We start from the raw sequence: 20,701 nt of genomic DNA, 5'->3' as shown, positions 1-20,701 counted from the left end.
AGGCGTGATCAGGTGACTTTACAGCTGCCTGGATCACTTTTTCATGAAGGATTACAACACTATAAAAAGAAAAACCTGTAGTTGCTATTTAACTGCAAGCTTATTTCCATCCTTTTACTGCATCACAATAACACCATTACAGTAATAAAAGGGTTTGATTGGTAACCAGAATGATTGCAGAATGATTGCCAGACAAATCTTCCACTCCCATTACTGCATTCTTCATCTACCTTAGGAAACTAGAGCGATCTCCAGGTGCTGCAGTTTCACACACTGAACTTGCATAAATGTACTCTCAGCATGGGGCACATGTAGAGATGGCAGGTGGGAATGGGTTAAGGAGACATGGCATTAGAGGATAAGCTTTAAGATTCAGAATAGTAATGACAATGGCTGCTTGGGCTATTTGTGACTATTAAAACAAATACTCTTTAGCAGCTAATCGGTGTCCTTGCCTAACGCACAGCTAAAACAGACATGAAGAAGTAAGAGAGGATGATGTTTGTTTTCTTAATGACAACAGCATAGTCGGCATGCAGACCCTAACTAAAGTTGTTTCTTCGGACTCCTTCTCCCTCTTTCCCTGGATGCCTCCTGTGCCCTGTTTTTTTTTTTTTTTGTGGAAAACAAAGCAGTCTTGGCTTGGAAGTATGTCCATCTTCCATGGGGTACCTTTCCTCCACGTTTTATACGTATTATTGGGGCTGCCATTTTCATGTTTGTTGTATGGTGCAGACACATGTCACTCCTTGGATCAGTCTGGAATTTTGTGACATACCTTTTACAGAGGATTGAATTGCCTCAATTTATTATTGCTTTTTATAAAAATTTTAATCAATTCATAATTGTGTTTTTTGTTCTGGGTAGCTGGATTGAGTACTGCCTTTTTTTTCTTTTGTATAGTACAGAGACTTTCAGTACTCTCATTAAACTTTCTGCTGTTAGAAAAGTGTGTGCGTGCTTTGCAGAGTAGACATGTTCTCTTTCCTGACCTCTGGGGGGAAAAAAAAAAAAAACCCCACAATGTTCCTACCACATTCATGCACACACTAGGGGCAGTTTGGTAAGATTCCTACCTAGTGTTAGATTGTGGGAGGAAACGTGAGCATTTGTAAGTAACATTTATACTATTCACACAGGTAGTGTCAAAGGTAGAATTTGAACTCACAGCTGCAAGGAAAGTGTATCCTAAGTGTATGTGTAATTTCGCAATGGTGTTACCAGGGGTGTATAAAATTAAAAAAACAAAACTGCTTGTTCAAGGGACTGAATTATGCTTCATGGCAATCTACTTGTCCTGGTGATTTAAAAAAAGCATTTTTTCCTAGGATGGAAAATCTGAAGGGTTGATGTTGTTTTTCTATTAGTCAGAGGTGTTTAAGATTGGTGTAATCAAATGCTTTCCCTTTTTTAAAAATGGCATCGGGGAAACCGAAAGTGATGTATGCTCATCGCTTCATGTTTCCTACATCATAGAAGTGGGCAGTGTGGTTCCGTTTTTTTTTTCTGCCTCTATGTCCAGCTTTCTGCTCTAAACCCTGCTGCTTGCCCGCAGCAGGGCTAAGTAGACAAAAACTTCTTGCCTGGCTCCTGGAACTACATGTCCTGGGCATGGGGCGATAGGAATTGAACATGCCTCTGTTGTTGTGGTCTAGATCAGCCGGTGTTCTGCGGCACATTGGGGTGCCCCCAGAGGTCCTTGGGTATGCCGCAGGATCATGGGAGAAAAGGACTGTCAGATGAGCCTGATTTCCCAATCAAGTGTACGTTGGCACTGTGAGGGAGCTCTGCCAGCCTCAGCAAAGTGAAAGTAAAGGGAGGGGCAGTGTGCTGTGCTCTCGGCTTCCTCCTACAGTGCAGTACCTGGCTGTGTGAGCAAAGGTACTGTACTAGAACATTTTAACAGGCTTTATAAATGTGTCTCTGTGTGTGTAGCTGTATGTAATTGTGTGTGTTTTAATCCTAAACCCCTATTCCTGTACCATCGGAACCTCTTTTTAGGGCTTGTTTGTGATAGAAAAGACTGCTGCTGCTCGTCTGAAAAGCAATCCGTGCTCAGATCGCTTTTCTGAGGCATTTGTCAGACGGTAAAGAGGCAATTTGTTGCCTCCTCCCCACCTGTTTTTAAGCTTGTAATTGCACACAGTTACGGGTGGTTGCAGTGCAGCCCCATTTGCCTTGGGTATGCCTCCAGCTGCAGCCACAGCATGTGTACACCCCCAGCTGCTGCCTCTGCAGCTAAAGTGGGAGCAGTTGGGCATGGTAAAAACAGCTCAACCATGTGGTTTTACCGCCCCTATGACCTGACATGTGAACAAGCCCTTGGTTCACATCTGTGTGGCTTTGTGTAATGTAGGACAGCCCATTCGTTAATGGGCTTCCCTAACTGCAGGAATGCAGGGAACGAAGTCACCAACCCTTTAAAAAAAAAAAGAAAAAAGTGGGGTACCATTTAAGAATGAATTGCACCCCTTAAAAGTGTTGGAAACTAGCACAAAACTGGGCACCGCTCATCACCTGGCTAATATCATCCCTACAGTGAAGCATGATGGTGGCAGCATCATGCTGTGGGGATGATTTTCAGCACCAAGTACTGGGAGACTAGTCAGAATTGAGGGAAAGCTGAATGCAGCAATGTACAAAGACATCCTTGATGAAAGCCTGCTCCAGAGCGCTCTGGACCTTAGACTGGGGTGAAGGTTCCTCTTCCAACAGGACAACAGCCCTAAGCACACAGCCAAGATAACAAATGAGTTGCTACAGGACAACTGTGAATATCCTTGAGTGGCCCAGCCAGAGCCCAGACTTGAACTCTATTGAACATCTCTGGCGAGATCTGAAAATGTCTGTGCACCGACGCTCCCCATCCAACCTGATAGAGCTTGAGAGGTCTTAGAATGGGAGAAACTGACCAAAAATAGGTGTGCCAAGCCCGTAGCATCATATTCATAAAGATTTGAGGCTGTAATTGGTGCTGAAGGTGCTTCAACAAAGTATTGAGAAAAGGCTGTGAATACTTGCATAAATGTTTTTTTTTATTATTTATTTATCCCCCCCCCCCCATTGTTTAGTTTTAATTTGCAAAGATGTCCAACAAACTTCTTTCACGTCATTATGAGGTATTGTTTGTAGAATGTTGAGGAAAATAATGAATTTTAATCCATTGGAATTAGCCTCTAACATAACAAAATGTGGAAAAAGTGAAGCGTTGTGAAAATATATATTTTATAATATACACTTTTTTTTTTTTTTTTTGTTCTTTTATTAATATTTGTAGGTATGAATGGGGACACAACAAACCTAGTGGGGTTTTCTTAAATTTGACTGCAAAAGTACAACTTCACTTCATCATAGTTGTTTATTATAATGAGCGTGGTCTAGACTAGTGTAATTACGTGTTTGCTAATCTCCCACATTCCATACGGCTAGCAGTTAATGAGTATTTACAATCCAGGATCTGATTATTTGGGTCACGGTGTTCTTTGCCTTTTAACACTTCAACCGGTTCCCGGCCAGCAGAATGGCACGGTTGAGCAAAACGACGTTGCCATATGTCAGGCGCAGCCGCCTAGGGGGTGCGCGCCCCCTAGGCGGTCGCAGCGATTGGAATAATTTCAGAACCGATCAGTTTCCAGGCCCAGGCCAATGATTTCTGGCCTGGACCGGCTGATTGGTTATGACGAATGAAATGCTTCCCCTGCCTGTAAGTGTAAACACAGGCAGGGGATGTCATCTCCCTCTCTGGTATTCTTTTCCGTTCCAGAGAAAGGAAAAGACATCAAAACGTGAGTTGCACCATCAATACGCTAACACAGTACATGTAGAGTCACACATTTCACCCCCCGATCGCCCCAACCCCCATTAACCCCTTCACTCCTTGTTGCTGTGTCACACAGTGCAGTGTTCATATTTTACTTTGATCACTGTACTGTGGTCATTTGTGACAGTAAAAGCGTTGAGGTACTTAGTAGTAGGATCACTGTATTGGTGTCTCAGGTAATACTGGTTATTTTTTTAATAGGGTCAGGGCACCCGTCATACATTACCTAATAAAAGGTTTAACCCCCCTGATCAGCTGGTGGGTGATATTGGCTTGATTTTGGCATCAGTCTGCGTCGCCCCAGTCAGCTTCAGATTAGGTCCAGTAGTGGTAACACCCACACGCACCATACACCTCCCTTAGTATTATAGTGTCTGAACGGATCGATGTCTTTGATCTGATCAGAACTGTATTGGCGTCCCAAATAGTTTAGGGTTCCTAAAAATGCAGCGTTGGCAGGATCAACCCAGATACCTGCTAGCACCTCCGCCCAGTCCAGCCCACCCAAGTGCAATATCAATTGATCGCTGTCACTTACAAAACACCTAACTACAGCGTTCGCAGAGTAAGGCCTGATCCCTGTGAACGCTGTGTTTTTTTTTTTTTTTGGGTAACCTTTGAAGCAGTTGCTGATAGTCAGCTGCTCCTTTTTTCCTGAGTTTCACTAGCTGTACCAGTAAATTTAGAGGCCAAAATGTCCAATCGAAGGTACACTAGTGAAGAAGCCTACCCGTTTCTGAGCATGAGAGTGAAGAGGAATTCGCCCATCTGTCCGATTCATGCTCAGAATATAAAATGGTGAAATAATAAAAAAGGTGCAGCGCTTAGTTTGCATATATGACAATATCTATATAATCTTTTACCAGTGTAAAAAATATATAAAATACCATCAAGTTTAATAGTGATAAAAAAACTGCATAAATTAACACTATTAATGATTCTATGTTTTAGACAACACTATATCCAAATATACTTAAAATTTTTTTTTATATATGCATATCCACCAAAGTGAACGTGTTAAGAGTCCATAAGTGAAACAATATGGTGACAAAGTGCAATATCTTGAGAAGTTATAGTGACTTCAGTGAATGCTTTGCAGAAATCCACCACCACTTGAGAGGAGGCTTACCAGATGTTATGGACCCAGTTAGGTATATACCTAATGAGTCACACGAGTTTATTGATGTAAATCCACACGAAAAAACTGCTGGCAAACTTGTAACTTCTCATGGGTACCAGAGTAGACAGAGAGATGACCCAAAAATAGATGAAATGGCTGTCCACCTTTTAGGGTAACTGAGGACAGAGATTCTTCCACGTATGTTATAGGCCAAAAAGAAAATACAGCCTCATAGTGAAATACCGTTTAAAACTTATTAACATTAAAAGCATAAATGGGTACTCGCATATTACAGGCAAATACAAGCATGGTATTAAAATCTGGCAACGCAGTGGCATCAATGAGCCCTTCCCTCGTTGAAGTGCTTGTTGATGCCACTGTGTTGCCAGATTTTAATTATGTGGCGAGTCCCATAAGTGCAGTTCAAGCTGGTGAGGTGGCTAGCACAACTAGTGTCCCGCAGCTGCCAAGAAGACAAAGACAGGCCGTCGAGTCCATAGTGCCCTTCCTTCTGCATTTGCCAGTCCAGATTGGGAACACACCACTTCTGCAGCACCCGTACTTCCCCCATTCACTGCCCAAACCAGAATTCAGGTGGAAACAGTTGATTTAACGTCACTTGATTTTTATTGCTGTTTTTCACAGAAGAACTTTATAGATCTATTGCGGACCAAAGCATTTTGTATGCTGATCAATTATCTTGACAGCAACAGCATTTGCTCTCACGATACGAAAATCGGTGACTCCAGCGCTGTAGGAGGTGATTTCACTACCACAGTTAAAAAAAAAAAAAAAAAAAAAAAAAAGTGCATGTATGCCCATCATTTGAAGTGGGTGGATGAAGGGTGGTATTAAAATGGTGGGTATACCCACAGATCAATCTTCTTCTTCTTTTTTTTTTTCTTCAGCCCACAGGCTGCATGGAAAAAAAAATAATTACAATATATGCCCAACAAGGACCAGCAACGTACTGGTATGTTGCTGGAGTTTGAGTGGTTATACCAGAATGGTGCCTGCAGGTTTGGGTATCATCATGGTATCATTCTTTTCAGCCAGCGGTCGGCTTTCATGTCAAAGCAATCCAAGCAGCTAATTGGCCTCTAGACTAATTTTACAAGCAGTGGGAGGGAATTTTCTCCCCACCCCCAACATCTTTCATGGTTTTCTCTGGCTCTCCTGTCCTGGGAACCCAAGAATGCAGTTGGTGGTTCCGCCAGTTGATCATGGAGCTTATCGGAGACCAGAACGGTTCCAATCATCTCTATGACCTAAGAAACCGGAAGCTACAAGCATTTCATGACTTGGGTTTCCCGGATATAAACACGGCCATTGGGAAAGCTTTTTATCACACGATCTTGGTGTGATCAGATGCTTTGATGGCAGAGGAGAGATCTAGGGTCTAATACATTTTTTCAATTTTTTTTCTAAAAAAAAGAGTACCTGTCACTACCTATTGCTATCATAGAGGATATTAACATTCCCTGAGATAACAATAAAAATGATTAAAAAAAAATGAAAGGAACAGTTTAAAAAAATAAATAAATGTGCTCATGTGCAAAGGTGAATGCAGACGTCTGGTGTCAGTAAACAGCAATTGCACCGTGCATGTGAGGTATCACCATGCAGGTTTGAGTTGATTTAGAAATCTACATAAATACTGTTCCTGGCGTGTCGCCATATTTAAAAAAGCTATACATTTATCAGTAAATAGCAGTCTTTGAGCTCAAAAGCGACTGTGCCTAGTCTAAAAGTTCTTATGTGCCGGCCTAAAGGCTCTGGCTATTTGTACTTTGCAGCTGTGCTCCCTAAAGTAGTATTAAAAGCAAACATTTCTATAGCTGAATGGTTTAAACGTATAAAAAGAAAAACTCTGAAAATGGAAGAACTTACACACCAAGCGAGATACCCCCTCCAAATTCTGGAAAATTTGGTCCTGCTGGCTACATTTCATCAGGACAGACGAATGCAATTACTTAAAACACCCACCACAAACTGTGGTGAGAGAGGAAGGCAGAATTATAACCCCCTCAACCCCACCCCTATCCCTTTCCTCATCCCAATACTTAAGGCTTCTCAGGTAGCCCCCCCCCCCCCACACACTCCTTTTGTTCATTTGATTATCTTTAAAATATCCCAAGTCACCCCCTTAGCCCCCTCACCTTTCTACTTGTATTCTTATATGTCTAAGGATCTTTATGACACCAGTTTCACAATATGCGTTTATGACATAATCACAAAATAACTAGACGGTCTTTGATAAAATGACGACTACAGAGACTTTGTCATTAATCAGATACTGTGGGGATGTACACATGGGTTTTTCTCTGGATGATGAGAATATCCAAATGCTACAATAAGTGACAATATGTTCATTGGCACACTACTATACAAAATAGGTTTTATGTGACTACACTTTTCTACACACTTGTTTTTTTTGTTTTTGTTTTTTTTGAAGCAGCTGCATCCGCAAATATGCAAATATGCTTCCAGTTGTACATGCCTTTTTACAGCCAAAATAAAAATCTACACACACACACACATATATATATTATTAGCAAGTTGTGGTCCAGACTACCATATAACACCCATGAAACATAGGCACCTCATCCCCTATAAATTTGAAATGTAAAAAAGAAAGCGAGACAAAGGGGGATTTTTACGGTGCTTTTATACAAATTGAATACATTGAAAGTCATAAAAAAAAATTGAATTTATTGAAATACAATTAAAATATCACATATAGTGCAATAACACAAAAATATGCATAGACAGTTTTTACATCAGAGGGGTCCTGGAAGCAAGAGGTGAAGTAATGACAGCACTTTTATCCCAACATGTTTCGCATTGGCTTCATCAGGGGATGTGCAAACTGATAACAAATTTAATGGAGAAAAGATAATTAATGACAATCTATATAAAGATTAAATGCATGCAGTGAATTCTATAATATTGAAGAACTTTCCATGTGAAGATTCTAAAAGAAGCGCTTACCCTCTGCTGCCTGAATCCCCAGAAGCACTGAAAGCCAGCCAATAAGTGTGGGAATATGTATGACCCTAAACCCACAAATGGCCACTCATCAAAGGAGGGCATAGACGGAGGTAAGCCAAGGCTAAGGGAGTAAATGAAAAAATATAAGCCAGTTATGATAGAAAAAATAAAAATAAAATTATTTTTGCCATTTAATTAGGGCAATAGTCAGGTAAAAACAGCTTTGATAATATGTATTCTCCTCAATGAATGAGGAAAGGGCAAATAGCCTCATTGATTATAGACGCATGATTTAATCAGCAGAAAGGTATCAGTTAATAGGGCACTAAGAGCAATATATAGCAAATAAAGATGCGATTAAAGAAAAAACTTGGTAAAAATGATCAAAATTAAGAGTAAAGTGAAAGCAGAATAGATAAAAATAAATGATGAAAAAAGGCAATGCATAAACAGCAGTATAGCCGTACTTACTGCCGAAAGTATAAATTGTATCCAAGCAAACTGGGCACAGCTGTTGCTCAAAACATATGTAGCAAATGTTGTCAATTAAACTGGATCTCTCAGTGTGCAAGTCTGGGGATCAATGTCACACTGGGATGCACGTTCACCTTTAACCTTTTACCTGAAGCCAAAAAGTACCGCAGTAAAGATTAAATAATTGAAATTGCGAGTTAATTTAAGGAAAGAAGGTGGAATGGGAAAGTGTCTAATGAAGATATGGCTTACCAATGTATGTGCAGCAACCAAGTAGTGTAGTCCTTTCCCCTCTTCCCGCCACCGCCGAGCATGCGCAGAGCTTCCTAGCGCATCCGCATCAAGCTGGAGACGTCAGACGCCAGCTCGATGGACGGAGGATACATAAGCCAGGCACTTCCAAGCTTAACCAGCGCACGGAGGGCATCATAGTTTATACTTGGTTGCTGCACGTACATTGGTAAGCCATATCTTCATTGGACACAATGCAAAACATGTTGGGATAAAAGTGCTGTCATTACTTCACCTCTTGCTTCCAGGACCCCTCTGATGTAAAAACTGTCTATGCATATTTTTGTGTTATTGCACTATATGCGATATTTTAATTGTATTTCAATAAATTATAAAATTATTTTTTTATGACTTTCAATGTATTCAACTTGTACAAAAGCACCGTCAAAATCCCCCTTTGTCTTTCTTTTATATATATTATCTATATCTATATTATCTATATCTATTAAATTTTTTTTTTTTTTAAGATGTGATGGCTTTCTTTCTTTCTCAGTCTGTTTTTCAAAAGAACAAGCTCTCCTACAAATGTATCAGTTTTTTTTTAGTTTGTTTTTTATAAACCTTTTTACGCAAGTAATTGATTTTTTATTTATTTATTTTTTATTCATTCAGAATGAAGGCACTCTAATTCAGGAGGTGTGTTGGCCAGATCTTTAGGTGAAAACAGCCTAAAAAGAATACTAATGCAGATACCACATCTAATGATTGGTAAGTTTCAATATGTTACATTTTTGGCTTTACGTTTAATACCACTTTAGCAACAACATCTCCCATGTGCAATGCTTCCAGAGGTCTATTGCACAAATAAGGAAGGGGTACAGATAATTTATTTCCTAATAATCGGGATTGTGTGTATTTGGAATTAGTGGTACAGCAATATGCCTAAGCTCAGTGTACATATAAACATACCATCTGTTTTTGTGACTGTGTTTATTTGTGACTTGTTGCTTTGCATGCTTGTGGCTATCAAAACAGCAAATCTCAGAACGCTTCTTTACTTTGGGAATATGCGTAGAATGTATTACTTTGCGACCAGCCGCTGCAGTTTTACTGCCGCTGGACAAATCAATGTTGCCTTACAACACTTCCTATTGTGGCCACTAGGGGCAAGCATGTGCCTCCAGAGCCCATGAGAGTTCCTGGCAGGTGCTATGACCCCTGGGCACCCACGATCGCTCATGACAGAGTGAGAAGAAGAGACTGATCGTGTGATCATACACCTCCCCCCCGTAAGTCCTATCCCCCCTTCAGTTGGAACACAGAGAGGGAACACAGTTAACCCCCTTCCCTGTCGATAACATTTATACAGTAAACAGTGCATGGTCCCAAAAATGTTTCAAGTGTCCAAGTTGTCCGCCGCAATATCGTAGTCACAATAGAAAATTGCAGATCGCCACCATTACTATTAAAAAAAAATAATAATAATAAAAATGCCACAAGCATGCACTTAAGCCCCGGACCATTTTCCAGCTAAAGGACCAAGCCCCTTTTTTGCGATTCGGCACTGCGTTGCTTTAACTGACAATTGCGCAGTCGTGCAACGTGGCTCCAAAACAAAATTGACATTTTTTTCCCCCACAAATAGAGCTTTCTTTTGGTGGTATTTGATCACCTCTGCGTTTTTATTTTTTTTTTTTTTTTTTTTTTGCGATATAAACAAAAAAAAAGCGACAATTTTGAAAAAAACTGTCATTTTGACATTTTGCTATAATATCCCCCGAAAATAAATGTGTGTGTGTATATATATATATATATATATATATATATATATAACTTTTTTTTCCTCAGTTTAGGCAGATACGTATTCTTTACATATTTTTGCTAAAAAAAAAAAAAATCGCAATAGGCGTTTATAGATTTGGTTTATGCAAAAGTTATAGTGTCTACAAAATAGGGGATAGTTTTATGGCATTTCTATTAATAATTTTTTTTTTTTTTTGTAATAATGACGGCGATCAGCCCTTTTTTTTTTTTTTTTTGTGACTACGACATTATGACATGACATTTTTGGGACCATTGGCATTAATACAGCAATCTGTAATGCACTGATTACTGTAAAAATGTCACTGGCAGTGAAAGGGTTAACCACTAGGGGGCAGTGAAGGGATTGTGTGTGTGTGTGTGTGTGTGTGTGTGTGTGTGTGTTTTTTTTTTTTTTTACTGTAGGGGGCGTGGCTTGGCGTCTGACATTACTGATCGTCTTTCCCTATAACGGGACATCCTCAGGAGGAAGCACAAGGAGAGGTTTGTTTACACTTACCTCTCCTCGCTCTTCAGCTCTGTGACCCGATTGCGGGACACCGGCGGTGATCGGGTCCCACGGCCACGGTCCCGGAGCTCAGGACCGCGGCACGCTTGCGACCCACGGCTGGGCACGTAAAGGGCAACGTACAGGTAAGTGCTTATGCCCAGCCATGCCATTCTACCGACGTGCATTGGCGTGAGGCGGTCCTTAAGCGGTTCAAACAGTTTTTTTTTTTTTTTGCTAGAAATTTACTTAGGACCCCCAAACATTGTATATATTTTTTTCTAACACCGTAGAGAATAAAATGGTGGTCATTGCAATACTTTTTTTCACACCGTATTTACGTAGCGGTCTTACGAGCACACTTTTTTGAGGAAAAAAATACCATTTTCATATGCGGTGCTACTCACGTATGCGTTCACTTCTGCGCAGGAGCTTGGCAGTGTATTTTTACACTGTTTTAAAAAACAAAAAAATTGTCACTTTTATTCCTGTTACAAAGAATGTAAACATCACTTGTAAAAGAAAAAAGCATGACAGGTCCTCTTTTTTTAAATATGAGATTTGGGGTAAAAAAGTCCTCAGATCTCATATTTAGACTAAAATGCAATTTAAAAAATGTAATTTAAAAAAAATCATTTAAAAAAAATTGGCCCTTTAAGAGCTGTGGTCATAAGTGGCGTTTTTTGAAGTCGCTTCTGCCCAGCAATTGTATGGAGACGGGTGGGGGCCATCTTCCCCCTCGCTCGTCTCCATGCACAGTTAAAGACAGGACACGATTTTAAATGTGATCTCGCGGCGAATGTGCCGCAGAGACTACTTTTATCTTATAGCAGACCGCCCGATGAAGGGGGTACTGGAGATATGGCAGCTAGCTGCTGCCGTAACGATATCCTCCTTCATACAGCAGCCGTAAAACTGCAGCGGGCGGTCTGTAAGTGGTTAAATGATGAAAAATTTAAGCTACTGAACAAATGGCCAAATAAGGTGTGGTTCACACTGGAACCGGTTCTGGGTCGAATCTTTGACTGAATTTGGCCCTGAAACGGAGCCAAAGACTCGCAGCATTTCTGTATAGTGTGTTCCACAGCCACCCCAGAGATATGTGAACCAGCTCCATAGAGAGCTGGTCACATTCTCCTGCTATGTGAATTGGATGCGGAGAAACTCGCATCCAATTCGCATAGGTGTGAACCCAGCCTAAAGAAAAAAGGGCATATGGTGTTTACACCAATTCAAACTTCTATATAAATGATTAAGGTGGATGTAAACTCTCATATACCCAGTAAATTGTTGCCCCAGATGATACACAGGGATGAAACAAATCTCCCTACATAAGTTTTACATATATATATCTGCTGTCTTCTGCTTTATATACTGTGCACATAGTGTTCAGTTTTCTCTTCTTGTTCAACACTGCAGTATAGCCTGGGCATACAGCCAAGACAGCAGTTAGGAGGAAAGGCACACACAGGTAGAGAGTTTCATCTATCAGGGCTCTGCTAATGCATTTCTAGCATCTTCTCCAACACAAAACCCAGGCTGCTTTTGTAATATGTGACGGAGAACTTGTCAGGAGTTATCAGGCCGATAACAGAAGAATGGAGCAGGAAACGGCTACAGAACATAGTGCTTTGAAGAAAGATAAGAAAACACTACAGATAGGTGCCCAGCTCAAATTTCACGAATAGGGTTTACACCCACTTTAAGCCATAATAAAGTTCTTAGTCATTCCTAAAGCCTTGTACACACAATGAGAAAACCAGATGAAAAATTCCACTTTCAATGTCATAGTACGATAATAAGCGGTCGTCTAAAATTATGCGAAGGAACAAACCCGAAAATTTTTCTCCTACAATACCAGATCATACAATTTTCATTTAATCAGTACAGTTTTTATCCAAAAATACATTACAGCACTTCTGATTTTATTTTTTCTGTCATATGAGAATTTTCATACTCTAGTAACCTATTCGCATTTAGTATGGAGACTAGGAGGCAAAAAAAAAAAATGGACGGTCATTCCTCTGATCATCTCATCGTGTGTACTAGGCTTTAGTGTGCATAAAAAAAATCTACCGCCTTGAAATTTTCTGTGTGCCAATAGATATTGCTACCGATTGTGCCACTCAAATAACCAGCCTCTGTGTAAAAAAAATAAAATATGCAAATTCTCACCAGCAATCCAGTGACCCCCCAACTTAATAAAGGTCAACTAGCGCATTGGGATATCCTCTCCAGATCAATTGCTCCATATAACCCTGATCTCCAAACATCCCCTTAATCTTCCATATTTGCTCCAGAAGACACCACAACAATAAGCCAGAAAAGTACTATAGTTTAGTATTTATGAATCCGAAGATTTAAAATGTAACAATGGTATATCACTCACTTGTTTAAAAGTGCCCAGACTCTGCACCAATGTAAACCGCATTTGTGAAGAAATCGGCACCGTGACACCACTGTACTCCTACCAGAAGAACTTTTTCTATCTATCTCCCACACTCAACTCCATGGGTACACTATAGGGGAATACTCTCGCTTGTAGCTGTGACTGAAACCAAGCGAAAGGGAGCCTAAACAGCAGCTGCTGAATATTGCATCAGTGTCGGAGTGATGATGCGTCCCTTGCACTGGCGCAGGAGAATCGATCCTCAGCATCCGATCTTTGCTTTTATTTCAGGCACTCAACAGGTGGTCAATTTCTTGGACAGCCTTAATTCACCCATGGGGAATGGAGAGGACATGGAGGTAGTGTTGGAGGAAGCTGCAGAAGATTTCCCTTTCCCACACTGTCACTATATTAAAGTATTAAAGCGTGAGCTTCACGCAACATGCTTGCTAACATTGAAATGCTTAGTCTCTGTACACAAGTCTTGGCATTGTAAAGGTTGACTCTTTCTTATCTCTCCACACCCCTTTGGTCACAAAGACCTATTAAACCTGGCAAAACATTCCCTATTTATGAACAGAAATAATGTGCAGTTTATGATGACTGGCCCACTCTTGAAAGGATGCTTTGCTGAACTCTATGCAGAGGAAAAAATGTCTAAAAAAATAAAAATGGGCTGTGGAATCTGTCTTAAACAAACCTCAATGTACCTAATGAAGATGTTCCATCTTGTAAAGCTAAAGAAAGAGAAGAAAATTTGAGACATTTTTAAAAGCTCTTTAACCTTGCAGGCCCAGCTCTGCAACCAGATTTTGCTGCGATTCCTGGATCCAAGGTCTAATTTCTATTCATATGCTCAGGATTCTCTGGCTTAAAGTTTGGACAGCAGAAGCTGCCTTTAAAAGTCACCTCCCATGCATGCCTTTCCAAGGAAGAGGTCTATTTGGTAGAAACGTTTTGAAACTACCCTCTTCAGGAGCTCTTGGCGCCTCTAAATGCACCTCCACGCAGTTAATAGGCTTCAGCTGCTAAACCAAAGTTCAGCCCTTCCTTTCAGCACAAGGCTTGGCCCACAAAACCACCAAGCCTTCTTTAAAGCAATCTTCACAATGAATGGTGGGACATCCGTTGCAGTTTGCATCTCTTTTGGTCAGACGTTCCACACCTGGGGATCAATCTGTGGTTTCAAGGGTTATAAGATTTCAAGAGTTCAAAACTGCTGCCTCACCTTTTTTGTTCAAATCAACCTAAAACTGCCAGAGGACAGTCAGATTTTCAAAAGACCCTGAACCACTTATAGTTTACGATATCACAGCCCAAAGCAAGTATCTATTCTAGCCTGGATTTAAAATCCCTTGACAAATTTCTTTCCAAAATTTCATATGGAATTGATGAGCTCAGTTATTGTCTCTGAGATGAGGGAACACATGACATCCGTGGACAGCCCAAGATGCCTAAATACATGTTCTCCTTTAGCCTTCAGCAATTTCTAAGATTTTGCAGTGGCAACCAACCACTTTCAATGTGTTGCATTTTCTTTTCAGCTTGTCCTCTGCTCCCAGGGTCTTCACAAAGATATATATTCACACCCTTGCTTGCCTTTCTCAGAAGTCAGGGAATCCAGATGACATGCTATTTTAGATTACCTTCTCCTGAAGGATGCACCCCCCATATCAACTCTCAGCAAATGTCCACAAAACAATTCCAACTGCTTCAGGCCTTTTTGGCTGGGTTATCAACTTGAAACCTGATTTCCAGCCTTGCATGCACCTAGAGCATGGGTGCTCCAGGTGTTGCCAAACTACAATTCCGATCGTGCCTCTATCTTTGGAAATCATGCTTGTAACTATCAGCCTTGCAATGCCTAATGGGATTTGTTGTAGTTCCGCAACAGCTGGAGGGCCACAGGTTGAGCACCCATGGCCTAGACCAGTGGTCACCAACCCTGTCCTCAGGGCCCACTAACAGGCCAGGTTTTACGTATTACCTTGGGCAGATGCAGACTAGAATACTGCAATCACTGAGCAGCAAATGATATCACCTGTGATGTATTTCAGTTATCCTGCAAACCTGGCCTGTTAGTGGGCCCTGAGGACAGGGTTGATGACCACTGGCCTAGACTATCCGGGCTTCATCCTAGATGCATCCCAGTCAGAGGTCTTTCTCCTAGAACAAAAGCTCTTTCTCAAAGCCCTGATGCTTGACAACTGATATCCATGAGAACTCCCACAGTGAAATTCATCATGAGGGTAACGGGTCTAATGGTTGCTTAATTTGAGGCAGAACCCTTTGTCCAATTCCATTCAGCTTAACAGTCTATCAGAATGTAAAAAGCGGGCTCTTTCCTTGGATCTACCCATGCTTCTTTCCCTCCAAACAATACATTTCTTGTCCTGGTGGATAACCACTTCAACTCAGTGAGAAATTCCTTCCTTCCTTCCTTCCTTCCTTCCTTCCTTCCTTCCTTCCTTCCTTCCTTCCTTCCTTCCTCCTTACAGTTGGACGCAGGTCTGTCAGGCTAGAGAGGAGCCTTCCACTCAGTTCAAGGAACATGGTCAATAATGAAGCAAAACTCTGCATCGATAACTTTGAGCTCAGAGCTGTCAGACTGTCCCTTCAGCACTGAACCCCCCCTTCTAATGGGAAACCGGATTAGGATGCAGTTGGATAATGCCACTATAGTGGCATATATATCGACCAAGTAGGCACGAAGAGCTGAGCTGTCTCGACGCAAGCAAACTAGATTCTCCTGTGGACAAAAACTCACTGTCCAGTGATTCCTGTGATCCACATCCCAAGAGTAGACAATTGGCAGACTGATTATCTTGGCCACCACCACCAGACCAAGGAGAATGGTTTCTTCATCCAGATGTGTTCAATCTGATATGTCAAAAATGGGAGACTTGTAGACATCCTAGCCTCCAGATACAACCAACCACCTCTGTTTGTATTCAGAACCAGGAATCCTCTAGCTCTGATCTCAGATGCTCTAGTTATCCTCTGGTCTCAATTTGGGCCAATTGATGAAAACACCCCCCCCCCCCCCCCCAAACTAAGCATTCTGCCTCACCTGCTCCACTAAATAGATTGGGAGAAAGACAGAGATTACTCTGTACCCTACATTCTAGCCTTCCTACAAACAATCCTGGACTAGAATCTTGCTCTCAGGACCCTAGGAGGGCAAAAAAAAAAACACCCTTTGAATCCATCGGGGATATTCCCTTGTAATCTCTGACCAATAAAGTAACTGTATTGGTGGCCCATCACAAGTCTGTTAGACATACTAAGAACTGGGGGACTCTTTTCTGTCAAGAGCCTTTCCTCATATTTAACAATGGCAGTGGCCTATTATGCCCTAGACAATCCATGCTTCCATTGATGGTTTCAGCGTTCCATCTCAATGAGGACATTGTCCTGCCATCCTTGTAGCTTTCTCCCAAGTATCCTAAAGGAAATCTCTACACTGGGCATTGTAAGAGCCAATAGAATGTACCTAAAAAGCTACTGTTTCCATTGGACAGATTTCCTGTTTGTCCATTCCTAAGTTCCTCACAAGGAGGCCCCCCCCCCCACTTCAAATTCATCATTGCTAGGTGGATCAGGAGTTTGAATATTAGCACTTATGCTCTAAAACAACCACCTCCTGTGCTATTGCAGGCACACCCCACCAGATCTGTTGGAGCATCCTGGGTCTTTAGGCACCAAGCTTCTGGTACCCAACTCTGTAAAGCCACTGCTCAGTCTTCTGTTCATATTTTTTCAAAGTTTTACCAAGTGCATGTTCAGTCATCTGCTGATTTCGGCCACAAGGTTCTTGTAGTGGCACTCTGAATTTGGGCTTCTTATTTTATCTCTTGGTTTGTTTTTGTTTTTGGACCCGTTGGCACAGTTCAGTTGCCTAGTTGCTGTCCACCCATGTATTCATTTCTTTGGAGAATGCCATTGTATTATAAGTTGCTCATGTTATGTGCTGTCTGATTAAAGGTGTTACTAAACCTGCAATAGTAAAATCGATCTGTATATGCAGTAACGCATGCTTGTTGTACTCACTGTGGAGCCTAAGGGGTTGATCCTCTGTATTGTAAAAAACAGGCCCCAATCCATATCCTGATAGAACAGAGGCTAGTGGACAAGCTGCACATGCTCAGTTTGGTGTGTGTGTATAGCTAGAGATTTTTATTTTTTTTCCTTGGGGAGTGCATGTGATCAGAAGAGGGCAAATCAACACTGTCCAGACAAAGGGTCAGGGATCCTGCAGCCTGATAGTACAGTCAGAATAGGATGAAAATTCCTATAAACTTTAACCAGACACTGATAGAAGTCAGAAGACTGCTCTAACTGCTGATGAGAAAATGTATGTAGTAGTTTATATTTACTAAAATAATTGCATTTCCATGTTCTGTGTACTGTGGGAGACCAGGTATAGTGAATGCAGGGTCCTGGGTTTAGTAACACTTTAACCACTTCTCATCCAGGCCAATTCTGACACTTCGCTCCTACATGTAAAAATCATCATTTTTGTTGCTCTAAACATTATATATGTTTTTTTTGGCAGATACCCTAGAGAATGCAATGGTGGTCTTTTTATCTCGCACGGTATTTGCACAGTAATTTTTCAAACGCATTTTTATTGGAAAAAAAAAAAAAGGTTTCATGCTTTAAAAAAAAAAAAGTTGGCCAATTTTTTTTGCATAATGTGAAAGATGAAGTTACGCTGCGTAAATAGATACCTAACATGTCACGCTTCAAAATTGCACACACTCGTGGAATGGTGCCAAACTTCGGTACTTAAAAATCCCCATAGACGACGCTTTAAATTTTTTTTACTGGTTACGTGTTTTGATTTAGAGGAGGTCTAGCGTTGGAATTATTGCTCTTGTTCTACCGTTCGCAGCGTCAACTCACGTGTGCTTTGAACACCGTTTTCATATGTTGGCGGGTCTTACGTATGCGTTTGCTTCTGCGTACAAGCACACGGGGACAGGGGCGCTTTAAAAAAAAAATGTATTGTTCATTTTACATAATTTTTATTTTTACACTTTTAAAAAAAGAAATAGAAATAAAAATGTGATCTTTTATTCCTATTACAAGGAATGTAAACATCCCTTGTAATAGGAATAGGACATGACAGGACCTCTTTACAGTGAGATATGGGGTCAATAAGACCCCACATCTCACCACTAGGCTGGGAAGCCTGAAATAAAAAAAAAAAATCCTGGCTTCCCAGCCGAGGGGGCGCTTTTTTTTTTTTTTTTTTTTTTTTTTTTAAAACACAGAGGTCGGGCGTGACTTCATAACATTGCGCCCAGCCTCCGACGATCATAGAGAATCCAGTGACCAACTGGTCCGCCAGAAATCTCTATGATCAACGGCCGGCGGATCCGATCGCTGCGGTGAGTCGGTAGAAGCATCGGAGGGCAGCGGGGGGGGGGGGATGCCCCCTTTTGCCGCTTGTAAGAACGATCAAGCAGCGGAACAGCTGCTTAATCGCTGCCTGAAAATGCCGATATCTAAATGTCTGTAACCCCAGGCATCATTCAGATATACCACCACAAAGCCGAGGACGTCATATGATGGCCTGCGGATGCCAAGTGGTTAAGATGAGATCAGTTTTGACTTGCTTGTAAATTTCATATCTTGGAGTACAGTTCACAAACAACCCTCCCTAAACTCTCCTTGTTGGGCTTCATGCACACTATATTATATTGATGCTTTTTTTTTTTTTTTTTTGTCCTATAGAAGAAAGCCTTGGCAAGAACACAGTAAAAAGCAGTGTTTTTGCATGTGCATTTATGTGTCTGGCATTAATACATTCTGTTGGCCATTAGAATGCACAAGGGAACGTGCCCAAACCTAAAGCAAATTTCAGGATATGGAGCGTGTTCTTTATTTCTTCCTCTAAACTTAACATAGAGGGTGCGTTTAGAAATATAAAACAATAAAAATAAAGCTCAAAAGTCTGTAAAAGCAGCATTTTGAGCTTAAGTGTGTGAGGCCTTAATCTTCATTGGTTGCTACAAACCCCAGGACTCCCAGAGTAGGATATAGTTTTAGGGGTGGCGTCCAAAGGGGGGGGGTGTTCATTATCAAATGGCTGCAGACTCCTGAGATATATTATGTTCATGCACCAGGAGGCTTGTACAGTTCGGATGGAAATAAGAGGGGGGTAAAAAGGTATTTGAAAAAAAAAATTGTGTAATTTATCAAACCCGAAATATAAACATTAATATTATACAATAATAGCTGCAAATTGGCTTCCTTTGATTCCCTGCCTGCTTAGACTAGAGGCTGACTGGACAGTTCATGCTGCATAAGACCAATAATCTATTGAAGTATGTGAGTAGGAGAGAAAATAAGGGGCCTAATCAGCTTCAACCTTTTTGGGTATGTGTATGCTGCCTGCACATCAAATGGCACCCCTTTAGTGTGTGTGCAAGAAAGTGGGCGATGTGATGGGCATTTCAGGGTATTGCACAGTTTAAATAAAAAGTGAAAATAAAAAAGAAATAATTGTGTTCTGCTGTGCCTCTCAATGCACTGTGGTAAAATGCTGCATGTCTTTGGTTTCCTTACAGAAGCTATCTTAAAAACACTGACTAGTTGATCTGCTTTGTTGACAGTTTGACTCCATGAAAAATGACAGAAGAGGTCATTGTTATTGCCAAATGGGATTATATGGCACAACAGGACCAAGAACTTGATATCAAGAAAAATGAACGCCTATGGCTATTGGATGACTCTAAAACATGGTGGAGGGTGCGAAACACATCCAATAAGACAGGCTATGTCCCATCTAATTATGTTGAGCGGAAAAATAGTTTAAAAAAGGGTTCATTGGTTAAGAACTTGAAGGACACTCTAGGTAAGCATTTTTTTTTTAAGTTGATCACTTGGTTCCTTAACCATAATTTTGTGTATATCAAGCTAATAAATATTTTGTCTTTATCTTTGATGTTAAGTAATAGCCAGCATTATTTATTTATTGTTTGTTTTAAGGAAGTTATTGTATCCTTTTGTTTTTTTTTTTTGTTTTTTTAGGTCTCCTCACACTTGGTTCGGTCATTTCTCATTTATTTCATTAGAGGATTCCTTTCCAATAGAATTTGGACTCGTGCAACATGAATGTTTAAAATTTTTAACAATAATCATTTTCTTTATCTACATAGTATTTTGAGCACCTAGGTTACCTATCTTAATTGCCCAGTCTTTTAAATGTCTTCAATTTTCAACTTGATTTTTTCAGAGGAATTACAAGATGGCAAGAGCAATTTTATTACAGGTGCAATCAGTTGGTTGTAAAATGTGGATTTTTTGTAGTGGTGGCATTTTATTAAACATGATTACATGCACATGGTCCTCTAACTACTC

The 20,701-nt window shown here is 40.7% G+C and overlaps 1 protein-coding gene across 5 annotated transcripts in view; it reads left to right on the top strand.

Annotated features, from left to right (window-relative positions):
* NCK2 (NCK adaptor protein 2) overlaps positions 1 to 20,701 on the top strand; it is a 107,514-nt gene that overhangs the window by 47,887 nt on the left and 38,926 nt on the right. For all 5 annotated transcript variants that reach the window (XR_013274583.1, XR_013274582.1, XM_077482638.1 and 2 more), the window contains 2 exons: positions 9,309 to 9,404; positions 19,954 to 20,195. Coding sequence is in view for 3 of the 5 variants with exons in the window: in XM_077482638.1 (XP_077338764.1) it covers positions 19,970 to 20,195 (226 nt within the window). In the remaining 2 variants the exon portion in view is untranslated. The remainder of the gene's footprint in view (positions 1 to 9,308; positions 9,405 to 19,953; positions 20,196 to 20,701) is intronic.

The sequence above is a fragment of the Lithobates pipiens genome, unplaced genomic scaffold (assembly GCF_037356315.1).
Source record: "Lithobates pipiens isolate NorthernLeopardFrog02 unplaced genomic scaffold, aLitPip1_a1.2 Scaffold_16, whole genome shotgun sequence".
NCBI lineage: Eukaryota > Metazoa > Chordata > Amphibia > Anura > Ranidae > Lithobates > Lithobates pipiens.
The sequence above is the reverse complement of the archived record's forward strand: the minus strand, read 5'-3'. Positions and strand labels throughout refer to the sequence as shown.